General features: G+C 48.0%; 1 protein-coding gene across 1 annotated transcript; it reads right to left on the bottom strand.

Moving 5' to 3' along the window:
• Positions 1 to 536: 536 nt before the first annotated feature.
• On the bottom strand, positions 537 to 20,097 carry OTUD3 (OTU deubiquitinase 3). Its single transcript, XM_063145332.1, has 8 exons — positions 19,878 to 20,097; positions 16,866 to 17,014; positions 11,002 to 11,114; positions 9,388 to 9,510; positions 8,594 to 8,740; positions 6,253 to 6,349; positions 4,298 to 4,476; positions 537 to 2,651 (listed from the first exon to the last, which is right to left on the bottom strand). Exons 1-8 carry the CDS (start codon positions 20,063 to 20,065, stop codon positions 2,475 to 2,477), a joined length of 1,173 nt encoding a protein of 390 aa, XP_063001402.1. The 5' UTR covers positions 20,066 to 20,097; the 3' UTR covers positions 537 to 2,474.
• Positions 20,098 to 20,879: the final 782 nt, after the last annotated feature.

Below are 20,879 nucleotides of genomic sequence, written 5' to 3'. Positions count from 1 at the left end.
CATTCTGATGGCAGCAAATGCCATACATTAAGCCTGCCTTGTGTAAAATAACTTCCTTTTGTCCTGAATCTGCTGACAACCTCTGTATCATTGTTTGTTCCCAAGACAGAGAAACAGTCTCGACCAGGACAAAAATCCAAAGAACAAATGTGAGGGCAAAGAAATCTGCCCATTCCAGAATCTGAGATGTCTGAATTTGCTTCTTCTTTTCCCCCCTTCTCCCTCCCAATCTCCTTTCCTTTTGTGCTGTGCCTTTTAAACTGGATACCTGCCGGCAGAGACTGTCTTCTTTCTTATCTTTTTAAGAGATGCACTCTGAGAACCTTTTGGCTGAAGGGCAGGTTGAAAATGCTATAATGAATATTTAAAAATGCCAAGACCCTAGATTTGGCTTCTCCCATCACTCCAGCAGCATGGTGGGGGAAAGCCCCAGGTACAGGAGTTGTTCTCAGGCTGTGAACATGGTGGTATCACTGTGTACGTGCTAGGGCTCAACACAGCATTGAAAAAACCAGACACTTTAAGGACTACCATGGTTTAACTCGTCAATAGCCTCAATGAGGACACGTTTATTGAGACGACCGCAAAGGTACAGAACATTTCCTCCCTCCCTTAATCCATCGTATTGTATCTATATAGCCTCTAATGGTATTATACCCGGATCTCTGCTAAGCCTCCCTTTATCAGAGATTTGAGGATGATCAGTGACTGCTTGTGTCTGACGTAACAAAGGGAAATGGTTCGTGGCGTAGCTGAATAGCAGGCCAGATTCTTGATGCTGTGAAAATGTCAGGGGAACCCCAGCCAAGCTGTCCTGTGAGCCTAGACTTGAGGGCACAGAGAAGGGCATGTGCTACAGCTGCAGCCTCAGTCCCAGGCCTGAAGGAAGTGACATCAGACAAATCCACCAGTTGGCTAATAGATACCAGTGACAAAATCCTATCCCCAAACCATTGTCAGACGAGTGTTACATTTTCTCTCTGTTGCAGCACAACAATGAGAAAAGCTGCATTTAACAAAATTCTCCTTTCTAACCAACCAGTAAAGGCACACAAGATCCACTCTGTATGGCAGCTCTAGAGTACACACTATACTTTTCTTTAAAAAAAACACCCCTCAATGAATATAACTCCCTGGTTTCCATCCAGTGAAACCTGATAACTGCTGAAATTAGTTTTTTTTAAAAATAACAATAAACTCTCTCTGGAGGAAAATGTGTGTTTTTTCAGGGAGCAAAACAAGGAAATAGTGCAACCAGGACTTTTTTGTCAACGTAACTGAGTCTATCAATTTAACTTGGAGGCTGAGAAGGGTTTGAGTCCTTGTCGTCTTTGGATGAAGGCCTGTGGCCCGCTGGAATAAAAGGAGCTTCAGAGGTTGAAAAGGGAAAAGCACACCTTGGGTGGCCTTGTTTGTATGAGATTCTAGTGTCCTCGTGGTGCCAGGCGAACTTGGTCACCTTATCGCTGGATAAGCGGCGACGCTTTGGAAGCCCTGCGTTTCATGGCTAACCATCTCACCCACCCCTGCCCAGTCCCAGCTCAGAAGACGCCTTTACCACGTAAGAGGGGCAGGACCGAAATCTCACAGGAGCAGCCCCACCCCACCCAGATCTGGGTCTTCTTCCCACGCACAGCCACAGAGACCTGGCCGGTGCCCACTCAGAGCTGCACCAAGCTGAAGGCGTATCGCTGAAGCCACGTCGCCACTCCTCATTAGAGGTAGGACTGGGAACAACCCATACTACCCAGAACAGGAGTGAGTCACAGCAAAGCAGGCGGCCTCCCTGCTGTTCTTTCAGGGGATGCTGATGTGGAATTTAACACCCCCACACCCCCGCTGACCTAGATTACAAGCTGGGTGTAGAATTAAGTTTCCTGTTTGTAGAGGATTTGTTCCTTGACTTCCCCTTCGCTCATGAGCCAGCTTCATTTCCATCAACTGAAGCAGAAAGGTGGGTCACTGTCGAGAACATATGAGAATTGCAATTAAGAAAAAAGAAAAGAAAAGAAAGGAAAACAGCAGCCCCGAGAGGCTCAGGACAACCTTTGGCAGTTCGGTTTCACTTTGGGATATGAACTCGGGAACAGTTTTTCTATTGGCTTCGCAAAAGAGACGGGCGCCTTCCTGAGTAAAGAAACGTCAACGCCGCTGCGGAGCAGTGTTGTAAAATCAGAAGAACGGGAGGCGGCTCAGGAAGATTCGGAAGACCTGTGGTGCCGGGTGGGGGTGGGGGGGTGTTCAGCCTCCGGGCCCCTGCTGCCGTTCATGCTCCAGCGCTGTAGCTGCCTGGCGTTCACGACCACAGCCATTGACCAATCAGCTCCGCAGCCAAGCAGACAGACCAGAGTGGGGCGTTTTTGCTCTGAAGAGGGCGGTTTTGCCATGCAAAGTAAAGGGTCCATAATTTCATCTTTCCCCCCCAACATGTTTTCAAAAAAAAAAACCCACCAAAACCGGCAAATGCCATTGAGTCAGATGTTTAGCGCCGCAAAGGTCTTCACCAGGGTGACCTGCAACTCAGAGTCCGTCTCGTTCTTGTTATTGTCCGCGTTGTTGTTCCTGCCGGCCAGGACTTTCTGCCGGTGCCGGTCCTCCTGGCGCCGCTTCTTCTCCAGCCTTTGCTGTTCCTTCTTCTGCTTGTTGGATACCTGCCGGCGAAAGGGGAAGAAAGAAGCGGACCTAGCAGCATCCTTCCGGGAGCAGAGTTCCGGAGGTGGGTGTTGGAAAGAAGCAGAAGCAAGGACAGACGGTGGCCAGGAGGCACCGGGGTCAAGGCAGGAAATAGCAAGGGAAAGCAAGAAAGGGGTGGTGGACCTTCCGGGGGGGCTTTCGCAGCTCACAATCACAGAAGCAGCCCAGGAGATGCGTGCCTGGATAACGCACTAGAGCAGCCTTCCTGAACGTGAGACGCTTGCCAGGTGGGCTGAACTACAACTACAGCCCAGTATCCCACAAGCTGCCGTACACACCAATATCAAAAGGTTGAGAAAAGGTGGGCCGGGGGAGGTTGGAGAATAAGGAATTCTATCCGGTTGAATGTCAGTATTTAGGGAGCTGAATCCACGACTGGCCATGGAGCTCCGGGAATTCAGATACAGAGAAATCTTCCAAGCCTTGCTCTTTAGGTATGGACTGCAGCCGCCAATCTGGGAAGGTCTCTATGCCAAGCGCACACTCTGCCAGTGAGCTATGAGCCCTTCCCCATGGAGGTGGTGGGGAGACGTCCATCCCAGCCCATCTAAAAGACCCTTAGCAAGGCAAGAAAGATAGTAAAGTTCACACACACTCAGAGTGAAAGGCAAAAGAACATCAGAAGAGCCCTGATGCTGGATCACACCAGCAGTCCATCTAGTCCAGCACTCTGTCCACGCCGTGGCCAAGCCGCTGTGGACCAGGGACCCACAAACAGGACACGGTGCAACACCACCCTCCTGCCCATGTTCCCCAGCAACTGGTCTGTTGCCTTTGGAGGCAATCAGCCCTTAACGCAACACATCTGAACTTTGCTGCATGGGATCCAGGAACTTTCCCTCGAAAGGGAACATCTCCGCCTTGAGGAGTCCTCCTTTTCCCAGGCATCCAGAAGCAACGCACTGGGGCTTGGAAAATGCCGCCTTTCCCCACGCAGCAACGCCATGCCGATGCGGGGAACGTCCAGGTTGCTCCAGGAGTTAGACAAACTCCTGGAGGAGAAGGCTATCAATGGCTACTAGTCCTAATGGCTATGTGCTACCTCCAGTAACAGAGGCAGTAAGCCTGTATACACCAGTTGCTGGGGAACATGGGTGGGAGGGTGCTGATGCACCCATGTCCTGCTTGTGAGTCCCTGGTCGACAACTGGTTGTCCGCTGTATGAACAGAGTGCTGGATTAGATGGACCCTCGGTTTGATCCAGCAGGGCTCTTCTGATGTTCATTTCAGGGAACCAGGGCAAGGGCAACAGGAAGAGAGGTGAAGGCAGATTGTGGGCAAGACTGTGGTTTCGGATGAACAAGAAGTAGGGAAGGAGGAAGAATTAAAAGAACCACCAGAGGGCAGAAACATGAATGAGCAAGAGGCTGGTCGGCAATGCCACACGCAGCAATGGAGGGCAAGCGGAGAGAGTTGGGCTTTCTGCTCAGGACATGATCTGAAGCCGCCTTCCCCGATCTGCACTGTGTCACACATCTGGAGAGCGCCAGGTTGGGGAAGCTTGCTCCGAAGCCATCCAGAGGGACAGAACTCCTCCCTGGTGTTCCAACACAGGAACTCCAAGTCTTCCGAGCAAACTCCCTCGTCTCCCCTCTTGCAATACCTTTGGAGCCTGCTGCTTTGCGTTGGCTTGCTTCCCTTCCGCTGGGCTCGCTTGCGGCTTGTTGTTTTCCACGTCCTGGCTTCCAAAAATCCTGGCACCACTTCCGTTCTCTTCCCACAGGGCCGGCCTGGAGTGCAGTTTCTGCCGGTTCGCCTGGGCCTCCTGGGCTTCCTCGGCATCTGCGAGAAGAAGGGCGATGTCTCAGAAACGCAACGCGTGCCGTCCCTTAGCCTTGCCGCCTGGGCACGTGCGGTACCCAGAAGGAAACCCAGAAGCCAGTAGAGAGCACTTGATGGCCATCAGGGGCAACTGAGAAAAGGCGGGCGGAATACAGTGGGGGAGCCAGCAGGCAGGAAGAATGCCCAATTCTCCACCGCAAGCCCTCTCTTAAGCGGTTTTCTCCCGGTGGGGGTTACTTCGAGTCTTTGCAGGATCGGAGGAGGCTTGCAAGAGGAACCTGGGAGCCAGGCAGAAGGTTTATGTGCCTCCCTCACACCGGCCACATCTCTCCTGCAGCCGCCCCCAGTAAATTTGGGAGTGGGAACCCTTTATCCGACATGTAACATATAGTTCCACCTTCAATAGCCCTAAGCGGGAAGCTTGGTGCACTGTATGGTTATGTATATTAGTAGTAGTAGATTTCTATCCTTTTTTTAAAAAAAAAAAAAAAAACCCTTTCTTACAAGGTGGCTAACAATAACATACAAATTAAACAAGCGTGCAATCTAAAAGGCATTATTGTGAAAACCCGGCAACGCAACACCTCAATAAAATTAAGCAGCAGCCATCAATAGCTTGCAAACATGAAAACAGTGCTCAGCCCGATAAAACCAGAGATCACAAAACGAAGCAACGCCACAAAATAAAAGCAACAGCACAACAGCAGCCCGACTGAAATCATTAAAATTCTGAACAGGTGGGGGTAAACAGGTTAGGGTATCACGGTCCATTTACACTGCAACCCTACGCACGTCTACTCTGAGCTAAGCCCCACTGAGTTCAATGAATCTTCCCGCCAGATAAGCGCATAGACGAAAGAGCAAGGGGACAGGAGCAGGCCGAGGAAACATTGGGGCCTGTTCCAATTGAAGTCCCCTCCTTCGGGAGCAGGACAAGCCCATCAACCCTGTTGCCGGTCCATTTAATCAATCAATCTCTCTCTCTCTCTGCCTTTTTCCTCTTCCCTCCTGAACTCCTTTTCCTTGTGTGTCATGTCTTTATTAGACTGTAAGCCTGAGGGCAGGGACTGTCATTTTTGCTAATTAATTGTAAGCCGCTCTGTGAGCTGTTTTTGGCTGAGGAGCGGGGTATAAGTATGAATAATAATAATAATAATAATAATAATAATAATAATAATAATAATAATAATATCTGGTCGCAGCCTTGCAGGCCCAGCATGATGGAGACCGTAGAATCCCAACGGGTCTGCGCACCCAAAACTTAGACAGCCCTTTTCCTTGCGTGCCTTGTAGATTTTAAGCCCGTCGGCAGGAGCTGCCTTGTTGCTTCTGGTCTCTGTAAGCTGCTCAGGAGCCCTTTTGGCTGAAGAGCGGCATAAAAAAGGGCTTTAAATGAATAAATAGTCTGAGCCTACAGAAGGTTCTAGGAGTCCTGCTATCTCATGGTCTCACTCCTTACTCCCTTCCGTTACTTCACTCCCCCATTGAAAAAAATCTGAACTCGTCAGGAGATTCCCCACCCCCCCAATCCGCCAACCAAAAACCCTGGCACATAAAAATCAGCCACACCAAGATGTCTTCCTGTAGCTCCGCCGATTTCCCTCTGGACTCATTCAGCAGATAAGCAGGGAAAGGGGCCAATTCCTCTTAAAAATAGAAAGGTGGGGAGGCAGAGGAACATGAGTGTCAATGCAGGGGAATCTGTTGCTCCTTTGCTTATTGCTGTACTCAACAGCGCTGAGCAGGCTTCAAAGCAAAGCGCCTTCCCGTACTTACGGAGCCTTTTCACCTCATTCATCTGAAAAACAGCAAATATTGCAGACTCGATATTGTAGTCCTCTGCTTCGAGGATGTGGGCAATTAAATCAGCGTCCTGTAAAGAAAACGAGACATGCCGGGTCAGTTTTAGAAAGCTGTGTTGGCACGTGGCCACCATCACACTGCGCCAATACTACGAACGAGAAGGATCTCGGAATTGTTGTAGATCACAAGCTGAATATGAGCCAACAGAGAGATGTGGCTGCAAGAAAGGCAAATGCTATTTTGGGCTGCATTCATAGAAGTATGGCTTTCAAATCATGTGAGGTGCTGGTTCCTCTCTATTCGGCCCTGGTTAGGCCTCATCTTATTGTGTCCAGTTCTGAGCACCACAATTCAAGAAGGATGGAGAAAAGCTGGAGCGTGTTCAGAGAAGGGCAACCAGGATGATCAGGGTTCTGGAAACAAAGCCCTGTGAAGAGAGACTGAAACAACTGGGCCTGTTTAGCCTGGAGAAGAGAAGATTGAGGGGAGACATGAGAGCACTCTTCAAAGACTTAAAAGGTTGTCACACAGAGGAGGGCCAGGATCTCTTCTCGATCCTCCCAGAGTGCAGGACACGGAATAACGGGCTCAAGTTAAAGGAAGCCAGATTCCAGCTGGACATCAGGAAAAACTTCCTGACTGTTAGAGCAGTACGACAATGGAACCAATTATCTAAGGAGGTTGTGGGTTCTCCCACACTAGAGGCCTTCAAGAGGCAGCTGGACAAGCATCTGTCAGGGATGCTTTAGGGTGGATTCCTGCCTTGAACAGGGATTTGGACTCGATGGCCTTGTAGGCCCCTCCCAACTCTACTGTTCTATGATTCACGCACACTCTTAGAAATCTTTACAGCAATCCCCTTATATCATCTCCAAGATATAAGCCAAACGCCTGCGACTGCGTTACAGGATTCAAAGCTACACATTCCACGTGGCCGCCTCAGGGGGAGGGGCAAAACGGTGAAGTCCCACCCACCCATCTCCCTGGGACCAATCGCCAGACAGCTCCCCGTTCCCACAACACTCCTCCACCTGGTCATTGCGTAAACAGTCCGAAGGTACGGAAACCAGAGCGTCGCTGATTTCCTTCGATTCCTCCTCCTCATTCCTGTTCCGTAACGCCCCACAGATCAGGGGTGGGCAGGACCTACTTCATTTTTAACTGTTCAATAACAGCAACCCTGATATCTGCCAAGCAGAACCACGAGCAAAGGAATAGCTCAGGCGAGTGGACCAAGAATTAAGGAGCTCAGCCCAGGAACATGGCTGCTGTTAGAACCAAGTTCACTCGTTCTTCCACACAGAAATCCACTCCTGCTTCCCCCCACCCCAATGCAGTTTCTTTTCCGCCAACAACCTTGGGTGGGGTGGGGCTTTTTTAGTTGGGAATTAGAAAAACTCGCTGAGCTGGCGTAGTTCAGCCAGAAATCTACCGGAGGACGCTGATGTACCTTCTCCCCTGGGCCATTATTGTAACCTGCCCATGGGTCTCAGCAAGAAGCTGGGGCTGTAAATGTGATGAACCCAATAAATATTGCAGGGCTGAGAAAGAGCGGCCCCTGAATGGGTTGGCAGCTGAGGCGAGATTTGAACCAGAGACCCTTACGCTCTTGATAAGAGAGCAGAAAGAGAATGTCAAAGCTTTGGGGCGAGTCCAAGGATTTGCTGCCCTTCATGCTGAAAGAGCGGGAGGTCCACCACCATCACAAAACACTTTGACAAGATTTCAGTTGTAAGGTTTTTTGGGTGTGTGTCTGAAGAGAATCCTCCCAAAGTTACTCAAGCCAAAGAGAGTGTCCTGGATCGCACGTAATGGCAGCAAATCGTGGATTAATTAACCTGCGATTTGCTGGGTCACATGCTGCAGGTGACCTGCTTCTGCTTTGCAAGAACCACCTCCAAACAGCCCAATAGAAGGTTGTTGTGTGACATGCAAACCCAGAAACTTTGGCTGGTTTGTGGGTCGAACAACCCCAAATTAACTTACTATTAGTTCTTAGGTTAACTGTGAGCTGCTTAATGCACAAAATAACCCAAAGTGTCTGAGTCTGTACATCACACAACCTATCATTGGGCCAACTGCACGGTGATGATGCAACGTGGGAGCAGCTCACGCACGGCACATAACCAGGCAAATCATGGGCTAATTGACCCCCATTTTCCTGCCATGATGTACGAATGGGCCCAGTAACAGTGACAGTTATGCGTTCACGCTGAACTGGCTTGGGAGAATGAGCACGGAATCACAGCCGCGGGCCTGGCCCAGGAGGCACCCCCACCAGCAATTCCCAAGCCAAGGGGTTAGAAATGCTAACCAGGCAGCCGGTTGCATTCCGAACTTTCTGGACGGCGTCCTCTATTTCGTCTTGCGTCTCCTCTGCAGATCCCTGCTCCTCCTCCTCCTCCTCCTTCTTCCCCAGGTGGATTTTCTCTTTTTTGTTAGACTCGTTTTTGCACAGCATCTGGAGCGACACAAGAAGCAAGCAGATAAACTCAGGGAAGAATTGCAGAGCGGACGACGGAGCACGGGAATGCTGCCAAAAATGGCATCCCTGCACCCAGTTCCCCGCTTCTCACATAACCTCCTTGGGCTGTGCTGTGCTCGGCCTCACCCCTGCCCCCTTCTGCGGCAGCCAGCCGGGGGCCAGGGAGACCGTTGACGTGACGTCATGCCTCAATAGTCCCAGGAGAGAAGGCGAAACTGGGCCGAGAAGCTGCTGCCTTGGTCACACCTGCGCCTGCCCTTACAATACACTGGGATGGAACGTTTGCAGGTTTCTATTGACAGTTTCATTTTATTCTGGAGATGCGTAACGGGTCCTTATTCATCAGGAAATTTATACCCTGCCTTCAAATTATTTTTCCAGAGCAGTTTAGCCTTTCCCCTTTGGAGAATTGCATTCTAGACCCCCACCCTATCCTTGACCCACTCAGCTAAATTCATTTTATTAGAGGAGCAATCTGTTAAAATGCAAGACTTTCCTTTTCAACCACACGATTTTGCAAAGCTAAAAACCAACGACCCGACAAGTGGGGCCAAACCCCACCCCAGGAGGAACCTCGGAGTGCGCCCAGCACCCCAGAAAAGTCACAAGTTAACAGAACCAACCTCCGTCTGGAGCCGGGCAGGAGCCTCGGAGTTGTCATTGACCTTTCGGACGCTGTCGTAGTGCTCTCCATACCGATACGCGATGTGTAGCTCCCGCGCGCGGCTTCTGTCTGTTCCACGGATCTGGGGAAGGAGCGATGCACAACACAGGGCCTTAAATCTGGATGCTCTCAAGAACACGAGACATTCTCAGAACTGAGCTTTCCACTTCCTGCTAGCATTCATGGGATTAATCGTTTTCTATACCTCCCCACTGAGCTCTAGCACAGGACTTTCTCTCCCTCCCCACTGCATGCGGGGGAAGAGAAAGAGTCCTGTAGTTTAGGAAACTCAGGCTGCAATATGTATGTCCACGTAACTGGAAGTAAATCCCACTGAACCCAGTGAGATTTAAGTCCCAACAAACATACACGGGATGTCATTCTTTTTACATTTTGTATGGTCAAGTTTTTGTATTATGTTTTTATATTACCAATTTTAAAATCACAGAATCCTAGAATAGCAGAGTTGGAAGGGGCCTACAAGGCCATCAAGTCCAACCCCCTGCTCAATGCAGGAATCCATCCTAAAGCATCCCTGACAGACGGTTGTCCAGCTGCCGCTTGAAGGCCTCTAGGGTGGGAGAGCCCACCACCTCCCTAGGTAACTAGTGAAACTAATCATTTCACTGGCTGCTAATAAGTTTCCATACGAAGTATAAAGATTTGGTCATTACCTTTAAAGCCCTAAATGGTTTGGGTCCAGGTTACCTGCAGGATTGCCTTCTCCCGTACAATCCGCCCCGCACACTCAGGTCCTCTGGGAAGAATTTATTCCAGTCAGCAAAAACTAGGCTGACAACCATTACCCAGAGGACCTTTATTTATTTATTTATTGCATTTTTATATCGCCCAATAGCCGAAGCTCCCTGGGCGGTTATCTTCTGCCGCTCCCAGAATGTGGAATGGCCTGCCGAGAGAGATTCGCCAGCTTAACAGCGTTTCTGAATTTTAAAAAGCTATGAAGACTGATCTCTTCCCGCAGGCCTACCCAGTCAAATTTTAAGATGTCTGACTGTTATTTTAATAATGTTATTTTTATATATTAATCAGTTTTGTGCATTTTAAAGTATTTTTGTATTTGATGTTGTTCCCTGCCTCGATCCAGAGGGAGAGAGGCGGGTAAGAAATATGTATTTCTTTATTTATTAATATTGTGTTTTTATTAATTCGCATTTCTGAGATTGTAATTTTTGTGAACTTCAAGCTTTGGCTATTTGGCATTAAAGAAAAAGGAAAGGAAAGAAAGAAATGAAATTAAAAGCCACTGATCTTCTTCACAAGGATCCCTCAACTGAGGCAGGAGAGTCAAGCCCCAACCGTTTCTCCCAGCCTCACATGTCTGAGTCACATTAAGGGGTTCAGCTTTACAGAGGTCTACACCGCGGGAGCCCCTGCCTCTGTGAATCATCTGCAAGTCAACAGCTATTAATGTCGAGGAATTCCCCGGAATTTGGAATGTTCGCTTACGAAGAGCAAGATCGCAGCAGGAGGAAAGGTCTGCACAAGTGCTGCAGCGGCACTTTGATTACTCAGATGGCAAAAGCAACTGGTCCGCGGTTGTTTCGATTCTTACCTGCCACAGAGGAGCATTGAGCTGGTGGATGACAATGTTCACTTGATTGTTCCTTGCAAAAGCTACAATTGCATCATTTCCAGCAAAAGTCCCCGGCTGGGCTAAATTGGCAACTGGAAGAAATGAGATGAGAGGACACGTGTGCTAAAGAACGAGGAAAAGCAGGAAAAGACACCAATGGTCTTATTCCTTATCTCTGCAAGCCACCCTGGGAGCCTTTTGCAGCAACAAGATAAAAATGCTATAAATAAATAGTCATAGAATCATAGAATAGCAGAGTTGGAAGGGGCCTACAAGGCCATCCAGTCCAACCCCCTGCTCAATGCAGGAATCCACCCTAAAGCATCCCCGACAGATGGTTGTCCAGCTGCCTCTTGAAGGCCTCTAGTGTGGGAGAGCCCACAACCTCCCTAGGTAACTGATTCCACCGTCGCACTGCACTAACAGTCAGGAAGTTTTTCCTGAAAAACCGCACAGAACCATTAGCCCATTGACAAAACAGAGTGAAACTCATGCAAGGGGAAAATCTTTTCAGATAATGCCAAGCAACCAACAACTACAGGACCCAGCCCCGCTCCTGAAGATGGACAGCAAACTGTTTCATCAGTCCACCTGTCTGCGTCACCTACGAACATCAAGCCCGAGTGACATGGGCAGAAATGGAAACCAGTTCACAGCTTTGCCATCCACCAGCCTAGATTCCCTCCCCTAAAACAGCACTGGCTGCCTGTTAGCTACTGAGCCATGTTCAAGGTTATGTTATTATCCTATCAAGTCCTAAACAACTTGGGACCAGGCTACCCAGCAGACCGCCTTCCCTTATACCCGCCCAGACGACATTTACAATCATCCGAGAAGGTCCTGCTCGTCATTCCAAAATGAACAGAACGTCGCCACGAAGAACCTCGACGCCGGGCATTCTCTGTAGCAGCACCCACCGTCTGGAAAACCCTCCCTCATGCAATTTGGGAGGCGGAAAATGTAACATCCTCCAAACGCTTCCTAAAGACACATCTTTTCACACAGGCTTTCCCTAGGTTATAACTGCTGCTAGGTTTAATTGGGTTTTATGTGGTATTTTTAAACTTTCATACGTTTTGATCTCTTGTGTTTTATGGTTTTCATTGTGAACTGTCCAGACAGCCTCGGCTACTGAGCAGTATAAAAATGTAAAAAAATAAATAATGAAACGCCTAAAAGAAAAGGTGTGGGGGGAAAGTAATAATTCTCCTGCAACAACAGTATGGCCAGGGATGTTAAGTATATGAAAAGAAATACTTGCTTAGTCATTAAAATTGTGTGTGTATGGCTATCTCAGGGTTAAACAGAGAAAGTCTATCTGTGGGCAATTACCTTGAGATAGAGGCTGTTCTGGGAACCTTGCCAAGATTCTAAGTTAGCCTCATCACAGCTGTATGTAATGTAGATAAGAATTGTGTAGATCTGTATATAGTTTCTCACTTGTGTAAAATGGAACTGATCACTGCTCTACTGATCACTGCTCTCTGATCACTGCTCTCTGTGTATGCCTCAGTGTGCTGATCTGAACTGATCTGAATTGGACTGCACAGAAGCCTGAAGGAAATAAACCAGCTCTGCTGTGTAAGACCTGCGTGATGTGTGTTTGTTTTCTGAGCACAAACAGAGTTCCAGAAGGAGAAAAGTTCTGGCAATAACCCAACAAAGGTTATGGGCCCAGTTCAGTCCAGCCTAGACCAGCCTACGCCAGCCTAACCCAGGCAGAAGAACCAGAACTTGGTGGGAACGGTGCAGTATCAGAACCAGGAGTCTGCTAAAACAGAAAACTGTTGATGAAGGAAGACATCAAGCTAAAGCCAGTGCTGCAAAGTGAGGAAAAATCTCAGTCGGCTGACTCTGAGGAGGACTCTGAGCAGGAGGACGGTGAGATACAAATTCCTAAAGCAGAGGGAATGGCAGGAGCTAATATGTCTGGTTTGCATCAATTGTTGGAAAAGCTGAATGACTCTAACTATGCATTATGGTCTTACAAAATGCAAATGTATCTGATTCAGGCTGAACTGTGGTATGTAGTCACAGAGGATCCACCAGATAGAGCAGATCCACAGAATGCTAAACGGTTTAAGGACAATGCAAAAGCAATGGCAGTTATTGCATTAGCTGTGGAAGACTCTCAAATTTCCTTCATTCAGTTTTTGAATACATCAAAAGAGTGCTGGAATGCGCTACAAGCTGTATATCAAAGAGAAACAGCGGGCAGTAAAGTAATTCTAACCCGGAAGCTGTATGGAATGAAGCTGAAACCAGGGGAGTCTATGTCAAACCATTTGAAAAGCATGAGAGAAATCTTCAATCAACTCAGGGCACGAGGGATGGAGTTTACAACTATACACCAAGTCTATGTGATTTTGTCAAGTCTTGATTCATCGTACGACGCGGTTGTCACCATGATGGAAAGTCAAGAGGAGAAAAATTTAACCCTCGAGTATGTAGCTGGAAAACTACTGGAAACCTATGAAAGAAGACAAGCTTCAAAACAACAGAGCCTTAAACATCCTGTGGCTGAATTTCAACAAAGCCATAAATCTTCTGACGTGGTGGCTGCATTAAAGGCAAGGAAATGCTTTAACTGTGGTTCCACAGGACACTTAAGGCGGGATTGCAACAACAAGAAGAAAAAGCAGTCGACAGCAAAGTGGAGAGAAGAAAACAAAATGAATGAAGCTGAATCAACAAAGAAGTGTCTTCTAGCAAGAGTCAAAGAGACAATGAATCCTTGGTTTTTGGACTCTGGGGCTTCAATAAGTATGGCAAAAGACAAACTTTCATTTGTTACCTTGGAAACTTCTACTTCAGAGCAAAAGTGTGTTACCCTTGCAAATGGAACAAAAATCCAGATTTGTGGTGTGGGTAATGTATATTTTGATTGTCTGGGAGTTGAACTACAAAGTGTTTTATATGTACCAGAATTGGAAACAAACCTTCTAAGTGTGTTTCAGTTAACAGAAATGGGGTATGAGGTTTGTTTTACTGAAGAAAATTGTACTATAAAACAGGGAAACAAGGTGTGTGTGCAGGGAATAATGAAAGAATCTTTGTATATGATTAATACTTGTACAGAAAATGAAGTTGTAGCCAGCAAAGTCACAACAAAAACAATAGCCAATTGCAAACCACACCAAGAATGTATCCATTTAACTCATAAAAGGTTTGGTCATGCTAACTATAAAACAATTTCTAAGATTCCAGAATTGTGTGAAGGGGTGAAAATCAAACCATGTTCTAACTATGTAGAATGTAATGTATGCAGTGAAACCAAGTGTCATAAGTCAAACATTCCAAAACATAGTGAGAGAACAACAAAAAGAATTTTTGAATTAATTCATGCAGATCTTGCAGGTCCTTTTGAGACAAGTCAAGGAGGAAACAGATTTTTCTTGTCTATTGTTGATGATTACAGTAGATTTGGATTTGTGTATGTGTTAAAACAGAAGAGTGAAACTTTTGGAAAGTTTAAAGCCTTTGTTAAGTGGAGTAAAAATAGATTTAAAGAACCTATAGCTAATCTAAGAACGGACCGGGGAGGTGAATTTCTTAGCAACCAATTTAAAAAATTCCTCAGTGATGAGGGTATACAACATAACCTTACTGCTCCATATTCACCATTTCAAAATGGAGTTGCAGAAAGGAAAAACAGAACCTTGCAGAACATGTTAAGAGCTCTATTGAAAGAGTCAGGATTGTCTAATCTGTTCTGGGCAGAAGCTTTGTCCACCTCAAATTATTTGTTAAACAGGCTTTACCACTCTGTACATGAAAAAACTCCATATGAAATGTTTTACAAAAGAAAACCTAGAGTGTCACATATAAGGGTTTTTGGAAGTAAATGTTTTGCTCATATTCAGAAAGAAAACAGACCAGGAAAGCTAGCTCAAAGAGGTTTGGAATGTAAACTGTTGGGATATGATACACAAACAAAAGGCTATCGTTTGTGGTCTCCATATCACAAAAGTGTAATTGTGAGCAGAGATGTAGTTTTTCATGAACAAATGCAGGAAACAAAACAGTATGTAAGTTTGCCTGTAGAACAGAAAGCTGTAGAAACAGAAGAAATTCCTGAACAATCTCAGCAAGAGAGGGAGGGGGAAGAAACTGTAAAGGAGGAAACTATGCCTGTAACTATGCCAAAGCAACCAGAAAGGGAACGCAAAGCTCCAATTCGTTACTCAGATGAATACCAAAGCAAACAGGTTTCTCATAGAGCTTTACTAATAGCCTATGAACCTACTTCATTTGAGGAAATTCAGGAAATGGAACCTACAGAAGCTCAGGGCTGGCATGAAGCAATGTCAGAGGAAATCAGAGCAATGGAAAAAAATGAAACGTGGGAGCTAGTACCTTTACCTGAAGGTCGTAAAGCCATTACCTGTAAATGGGTATTCAAAGTAAAACAAAATGAGAAAGGACAGGTGGAACGTTCAATGGTAAAACACAAAGAGATGTTTTAAAGCTGGGTCTCAGATTGTAACACAATTTAAACAACATGCGCAAGAGGAGGACTGTTAAGTATATGAAAAGAAATACTTGCTTAGTCATTAAAATTGTGTGTGTATGGCTATCTCAGGGTTAAACAGAGAAAGTCTATCTGTGGGCAATTACCTTGAGATAGAGGCTGTTCTGGGAACCTTGCCAAGATTCTAAGTTAGCCTCATCACAGCTGTATGTAATGTAGATAAGAATTGTGTAGATCTGTATATAGTTTCTCACTTGTGTAAAATGGAACTGATCACTGCTCTACTGATCACTGCTTACAGATCACTGCTCTCTGATCACTGCTCTCTGTGTATGCCTCAGTGTGCTGATCTGAACTGATCTGAATTGGACTGCACAGAAGCCTGAAGGAAATAAACCAGCTCTGCTGTGTAAGACCTGCGTGATGTGTGTTTGTTTTCTGAGCACAAACAGAGTTCCAGAAGGAGAAAAGTTCTGGCAATAACCCAACAAGGGATGGGGGCACATAGGGACCTATTCAAGAGGTAGCTGGACAATCATCTGTTGGGTGTGCTTTAGGGTGGATTCCTGCATTGAGCAGGGGGTTGGACTCGATGGCCTTAGAGGCCCCTTCCAACTCTACTATTCTAGGATTCTATGACACTATGACACTGCACCATATTTAAACCTTTTCCCTGTATTTAATGCCCTGGGGCACACGGAACAGTGCAGATAAACAGACACTCTGATGCACAAGCACGAAGGGATGCAAATTAGGCTCTTTGGCCAGCAGGTCTGAGAGCAAGCCTCTTCCACATCTGTTTGGAAGGTTTCTGCCCTGCCTTTCAACATGGCTGCTCCCAGGGCGCCTTGCAGAGTATAAAAACAATGAAAATGCTAGAACCAAAGTAGTGAAAAGGCATTAAAAGAAACCAGCATAAAAATACAATAGCGTAATAAAAACATATTGCTTTAAAAGGTTTGGGGAAATAAAAAGGTCTTCGCCTGGCATCAAAAAGACAAAACGAACAACACCTGTGTGTGGGGAGGTGTATTCTAAAGGTAAGGGCTCCGTAACCGAGAAGACCCTCCCTAACCGCTGTCTGCGCACTCCCTTTACTTTGAAGGTGACCTCAGCGTACAGACCCTGACGCCAAGCCATAAGGAGTTCCACAAGTAAGCACCAGCACTTCGATTTGAGCTTGGAAATGGACTGGCAGCCAGTGGACAGCTTTCAGAGCCAGTGAGATGTGTCTTCCCGTTGGCCAGTCCCAGTTTTCCGCTTAGCAGCTGTACTTGGGACTAATGGCGGTTTCTGAGCCATCCTCAAGGGCAGCGCCACACATAACACACGGCAGGAGACGCAGCCTCAGTCCTCCCCACAGCACACCCACCATGCTTCTCAAACGGCACATCATCCTCTACGAAGGGCTCAAAGTCCTCCCGCTGTTTTATCATGTAGTCCACCGTTTCCTGGCGGTGTTTGAGGTGGTCTCGGGAATGGCCTTCGAGCTGGTCCCCCAGAGCCCGGAACAAGCAGTTCCTGAGGGAAGAAAGGCTTTCAGCTGAGTTTGTCTCAAGGAGATTTGTCAACAGGAGGGGGGGGGAACATTGGGTTAACATCACAGTCAGTGAGGATGGGCTGAACCACAACCGAATGAATCCGCTTGTTTGACCTTTCCCACTGAAAAAGAAGGTTTTCCCTCCAGTACAATCATGAATGTTTCCTTCTTGTCTAGGTAAACGTCTGATCCCGATCATGGGCACCAGAGTTCATAGACTCATAGAATAGCAGAGTTGGAAGGGACCTACAAGGCCATCGAGTCCAACCCCCTGCTCAATGCAGGAATCCACCCTAAAGCATCCCTGACAGATGCTTGTCCAGCTGCCTCTTGAATGACTCTAGTGTGGGAGAGCCCACAACCTCCCTAGGTAACTGACTCCACCGTCGCATTGCTCTAACAGTCAGGAAGTTTTTCCTGATGTCCAGCTGGAATCTGGCTTCCTTTAACTTGAGCCTGTTATTCCGCATCCTGCACTCCGGGAGGATCGAGAAGAGATCCTGGCCCTCCTCTGTGTGACAACCTTTCAAGTCTTTGTAGAGTTGTAAACATTTAACAGTTCTTTCCCCCCTCCTTCTTTTTTCTTTTGGAAAGGATCCCCAAACACCAAGGATAGCGCTACAAAGGAAGCGCAAGGCCAGCTAGAGCGCACCGCACTGGCTTATCCAGCCCAACACATTTGGATTATAGCCTTCGCCAAGGGCCCAGTAAATCAAAGCTACACCATGTTTTCTACATGCTACCGCTACAAGTGACCGAGCAGGCGTGGAAAACGTGTGGCCCTACAGGTGTTTTAGCATACCACTTCCATCAGCTCTCACTACTGGTTAGCCTGGCTCAGGGTGATGCGAGTTGTAGAGCAAAGCATCTGCAGGGCCACAATTTGCCTACTCCTGTGATAGAAGAATCACTTTGCAACAGACAGAACACATCATTATTATTATTATTATATTTATTTCTATCCCGCCTTTTGCCCAATGCTGGGCCTCAAGGCAGCCTTACAAAGTTTAAAATATACATGGGGGCGTGGGGGAACAAAACCATAAACATTTAAAATACACAACAAAATTATAAGACCTTAACATAGATGGAGGGCCAGATTAAAAACGTTTTAGCCTGCTTCTGAAAGCCCATCAAGGAGGGAGCCAGCCTAGTTTCCCCAGGAAGAGAGTTCCAGAGCACCGGAGCAGCCACCGAGAAGGCCCTCTCCCATGTTCCCACCAAGCGCGCCTGTGAAGATGGTGGGACTGAAAGAAGGGCCTCTCCAGAAGATCTCAAAGCCCGGGCAGGCTCATAAGGGAGAATACGGTCTTTCAAATAACCTGGACCCGAGCCATATAGGGCTTTATAGGTCATAACCAGCACTTTGAATTGTGCCCGGAAACAGACTGGAAGCCAGTGGAGCTGTTTTAACAGGGGAGTTGTGTGCTCCCTGTAACCAGCCCCAGTCAACACATCATACACAACACAAGAGCGTGGCTTTCTTTTCCAGCGCCCCGATGAAGCGTGTCATTAAAATGAATAAATGAGAAAATGCAATGTACTTTCTCACTTCTCGTTCCCGCGTCGGCGCCTGCCTGCCTTCGCATCAAAGTGTTTGGCCAAGTCTCGCTTTGGAGATCCAGCTCATGTCCCATGGAAAAGAAGCAGTCTCCTGCCTTGATTTACAGAGGGAGGTGGTGGTGCCTGGCTCCCCCAGTTACGTCACTAATGCCTGCGAGTCTCCATGCTTTTTGCCAGGTTTACGAGTGCTACCGGAAGTTGCTTAACGCAAGTTATATTTGCCTCAGCGGCTGGGCAAAGCAAAAGAAAGAGAACCCCAAGGCTATATTATTATTATTTATTTATTTTTATTTATATAGCACCATCAGTGTACATGGCGCTGTACAGAGTAAAACAATAAAATAGCAAAACGCTGCCGCAGAGGCTTACATTCTATACTACAATACTTGGCATCCAGGTGAGCTGAGGACAGGAACAAGAAGCCCAAGGCAAGAGCTCAGAAGAAGCAACTGCAGGGTGGCATCTGGGTGGAGAGAGAGATGTAGAAGTCCCCAAGGGAAAAGAGGGTATGGAGAAAGGTGGCAGGTTGGAGGAGGAGGAGGAGGAGGAGGGAAATAAATATTTTCGCTTCCTTTCTTGACATTTGAACAGGGATGGAGGGAGGAAACGAACCGGGGATGTTTTGCATGCAAAGCAGGTGCTTTTCCCGTGAGCTAGAAATTTCCCGTGAGCTAGAACAGGTAGAAATTCAGCAGGTGATCTCCCTCCACCACCCCCACTCGGACAGAGATTAAATGATAGGGAAAGCTTTACCTGCTGAACCTCTGCCTGTCTAGAGTCTGCTTAAAGAAGAAGAAGAAGAAGAAGAAGAAGAAGAAGGTGGTGGTGTATTTCTTAACCGCCTCTCCCTTTGGATCGAGGCGGGGAACAACATTAGAACAGGAAGGAACATCCCAGCCACAGCCGCCTCTTCCTCCAGCTGCCTGGGGATGATGGGAGTTGTACTCCAACCCGGCCCGTGCCAGCTGGGGCTGATGGGGGTTAAGAACCTAAGAGGAGCCACGCTGGGCAAGGCCCATCTAGTCCCGCACAGGGAACCCACAAGCAGCACTCCCCTGGCGGGGGTAGATGGGACTTGTAGTACAACACATCTGGAGGGCTCCCGGTTGAAGAAGGTTGTTTCGAGGCAAGGGGCTTGTGGGCGGAGCCTACGGGGGGAGGGGACCGGGGGCGTGGCTTAGGGTAGGCGGGGCCTAGGACCCCCTGCTGGCGCGGGGCGGCGGCTGTGGGCGTGGCTCCCTTTGCCCCACCCCCTTCGCGGAGGGGCGTGGCTTGGCTCACCCGTCGCCCGGCACCTCCCTGAGGCGCAGCCCGAGCGCCTGCAGCTGCCCGGCCAGCCCGCCTTCGCCCTCGGCCGGGGCCCGGTTCCGCCTCTCGCGAGCCAGCGCCCTCCGCGCCGCCCGCTCGTCCCGCCTCCGCTCCGTCTCCGCCTTCCCCGGCCGGGCTTTGCCCGCCTGCTTGCGAGACATCGTCGCGGCCCAGGCCGGGGCCCGAGCCGGCTCCTGTCAGCCCCGTCGCGCCACTGCGCCTGCGCCGGCGGGCCGCGCCGCACTTCCGGCCGCGCGGCGTCCCGTCACGTGACGGGAGCGGCCATAGAGAGGAGTGGGAAAGTCATAGAGAGGAGGGGGAAGTCATAGAGAGGAGGGCCAGAGCGGCTCCGACCTGGGCTATGTTGGGAATTGTCCAAAATAAAAGCGGAGGGGGGGGAGTAGGAGGGGAATAATAGTATGGGTGGAATTAAAGGAGGGGCGGGTTAAGGTGTGAATTGCATTTCAGTTAATTAATATATTTTAAATCAAGGTAGTGGCCAGGCCAGGCCTTTTTCATCCTCACAACAACCCTGTGAGGTAGGCCAGGCAGGGAGTTGAAATACTGATAATTCCTTGGGAGGGGGGAAAGAGAGAGAGATTTTTTTCTCACCACCTCACTTCCCAGTTTTTCTTGCTGGAAACTCACAGGCTGCTTCTCCTCCTCCTCCTCCTCCCTGGGGAAATTTAGAGGAATGTTGGGATTATCTCCATTCCCCAAAAGTGTTGATAAAATGAAAGCAGGTTAGTCAGTGGGAAAGCACTGCAGAGGGTTAAGAAGCTCCTCACACACCCACCTTCCTCACCAAACTGCAGCCTCAGCAACTCCTTATTTATTTATTTATTACATTTCTATACCGCCCAATAGCCGGAGCTCTCTGGGCAGTTCAGCAACTCCTTCGTTTCTGTTTCTTAAATCCAGCAAGTGGAGAGAGAGAGAAACATGGAACTAGATATCATGTCATCCTCCCTGAAG

Source organism: Elgaria multicarinata, chromosome 20, assembly GCF_023053635.1.
Source record: "Elgaria multicarinata webbii isolate HBS135686 ecotype San Diego chromosome 20, rElgMul1.1.pri, whole genome shotgun sequence".
NCBI classification, from domain to species: Eukaryota; Metazoa; Chordata; class Lepidosauria; order Squamata; family Anguidae; genus Elgaria; species Elgaria multicarinata.
Note: the sequence above shows the minus strand (reverse complement) of the source record. Positions and strands in the feature narration are given on the sequence as shown.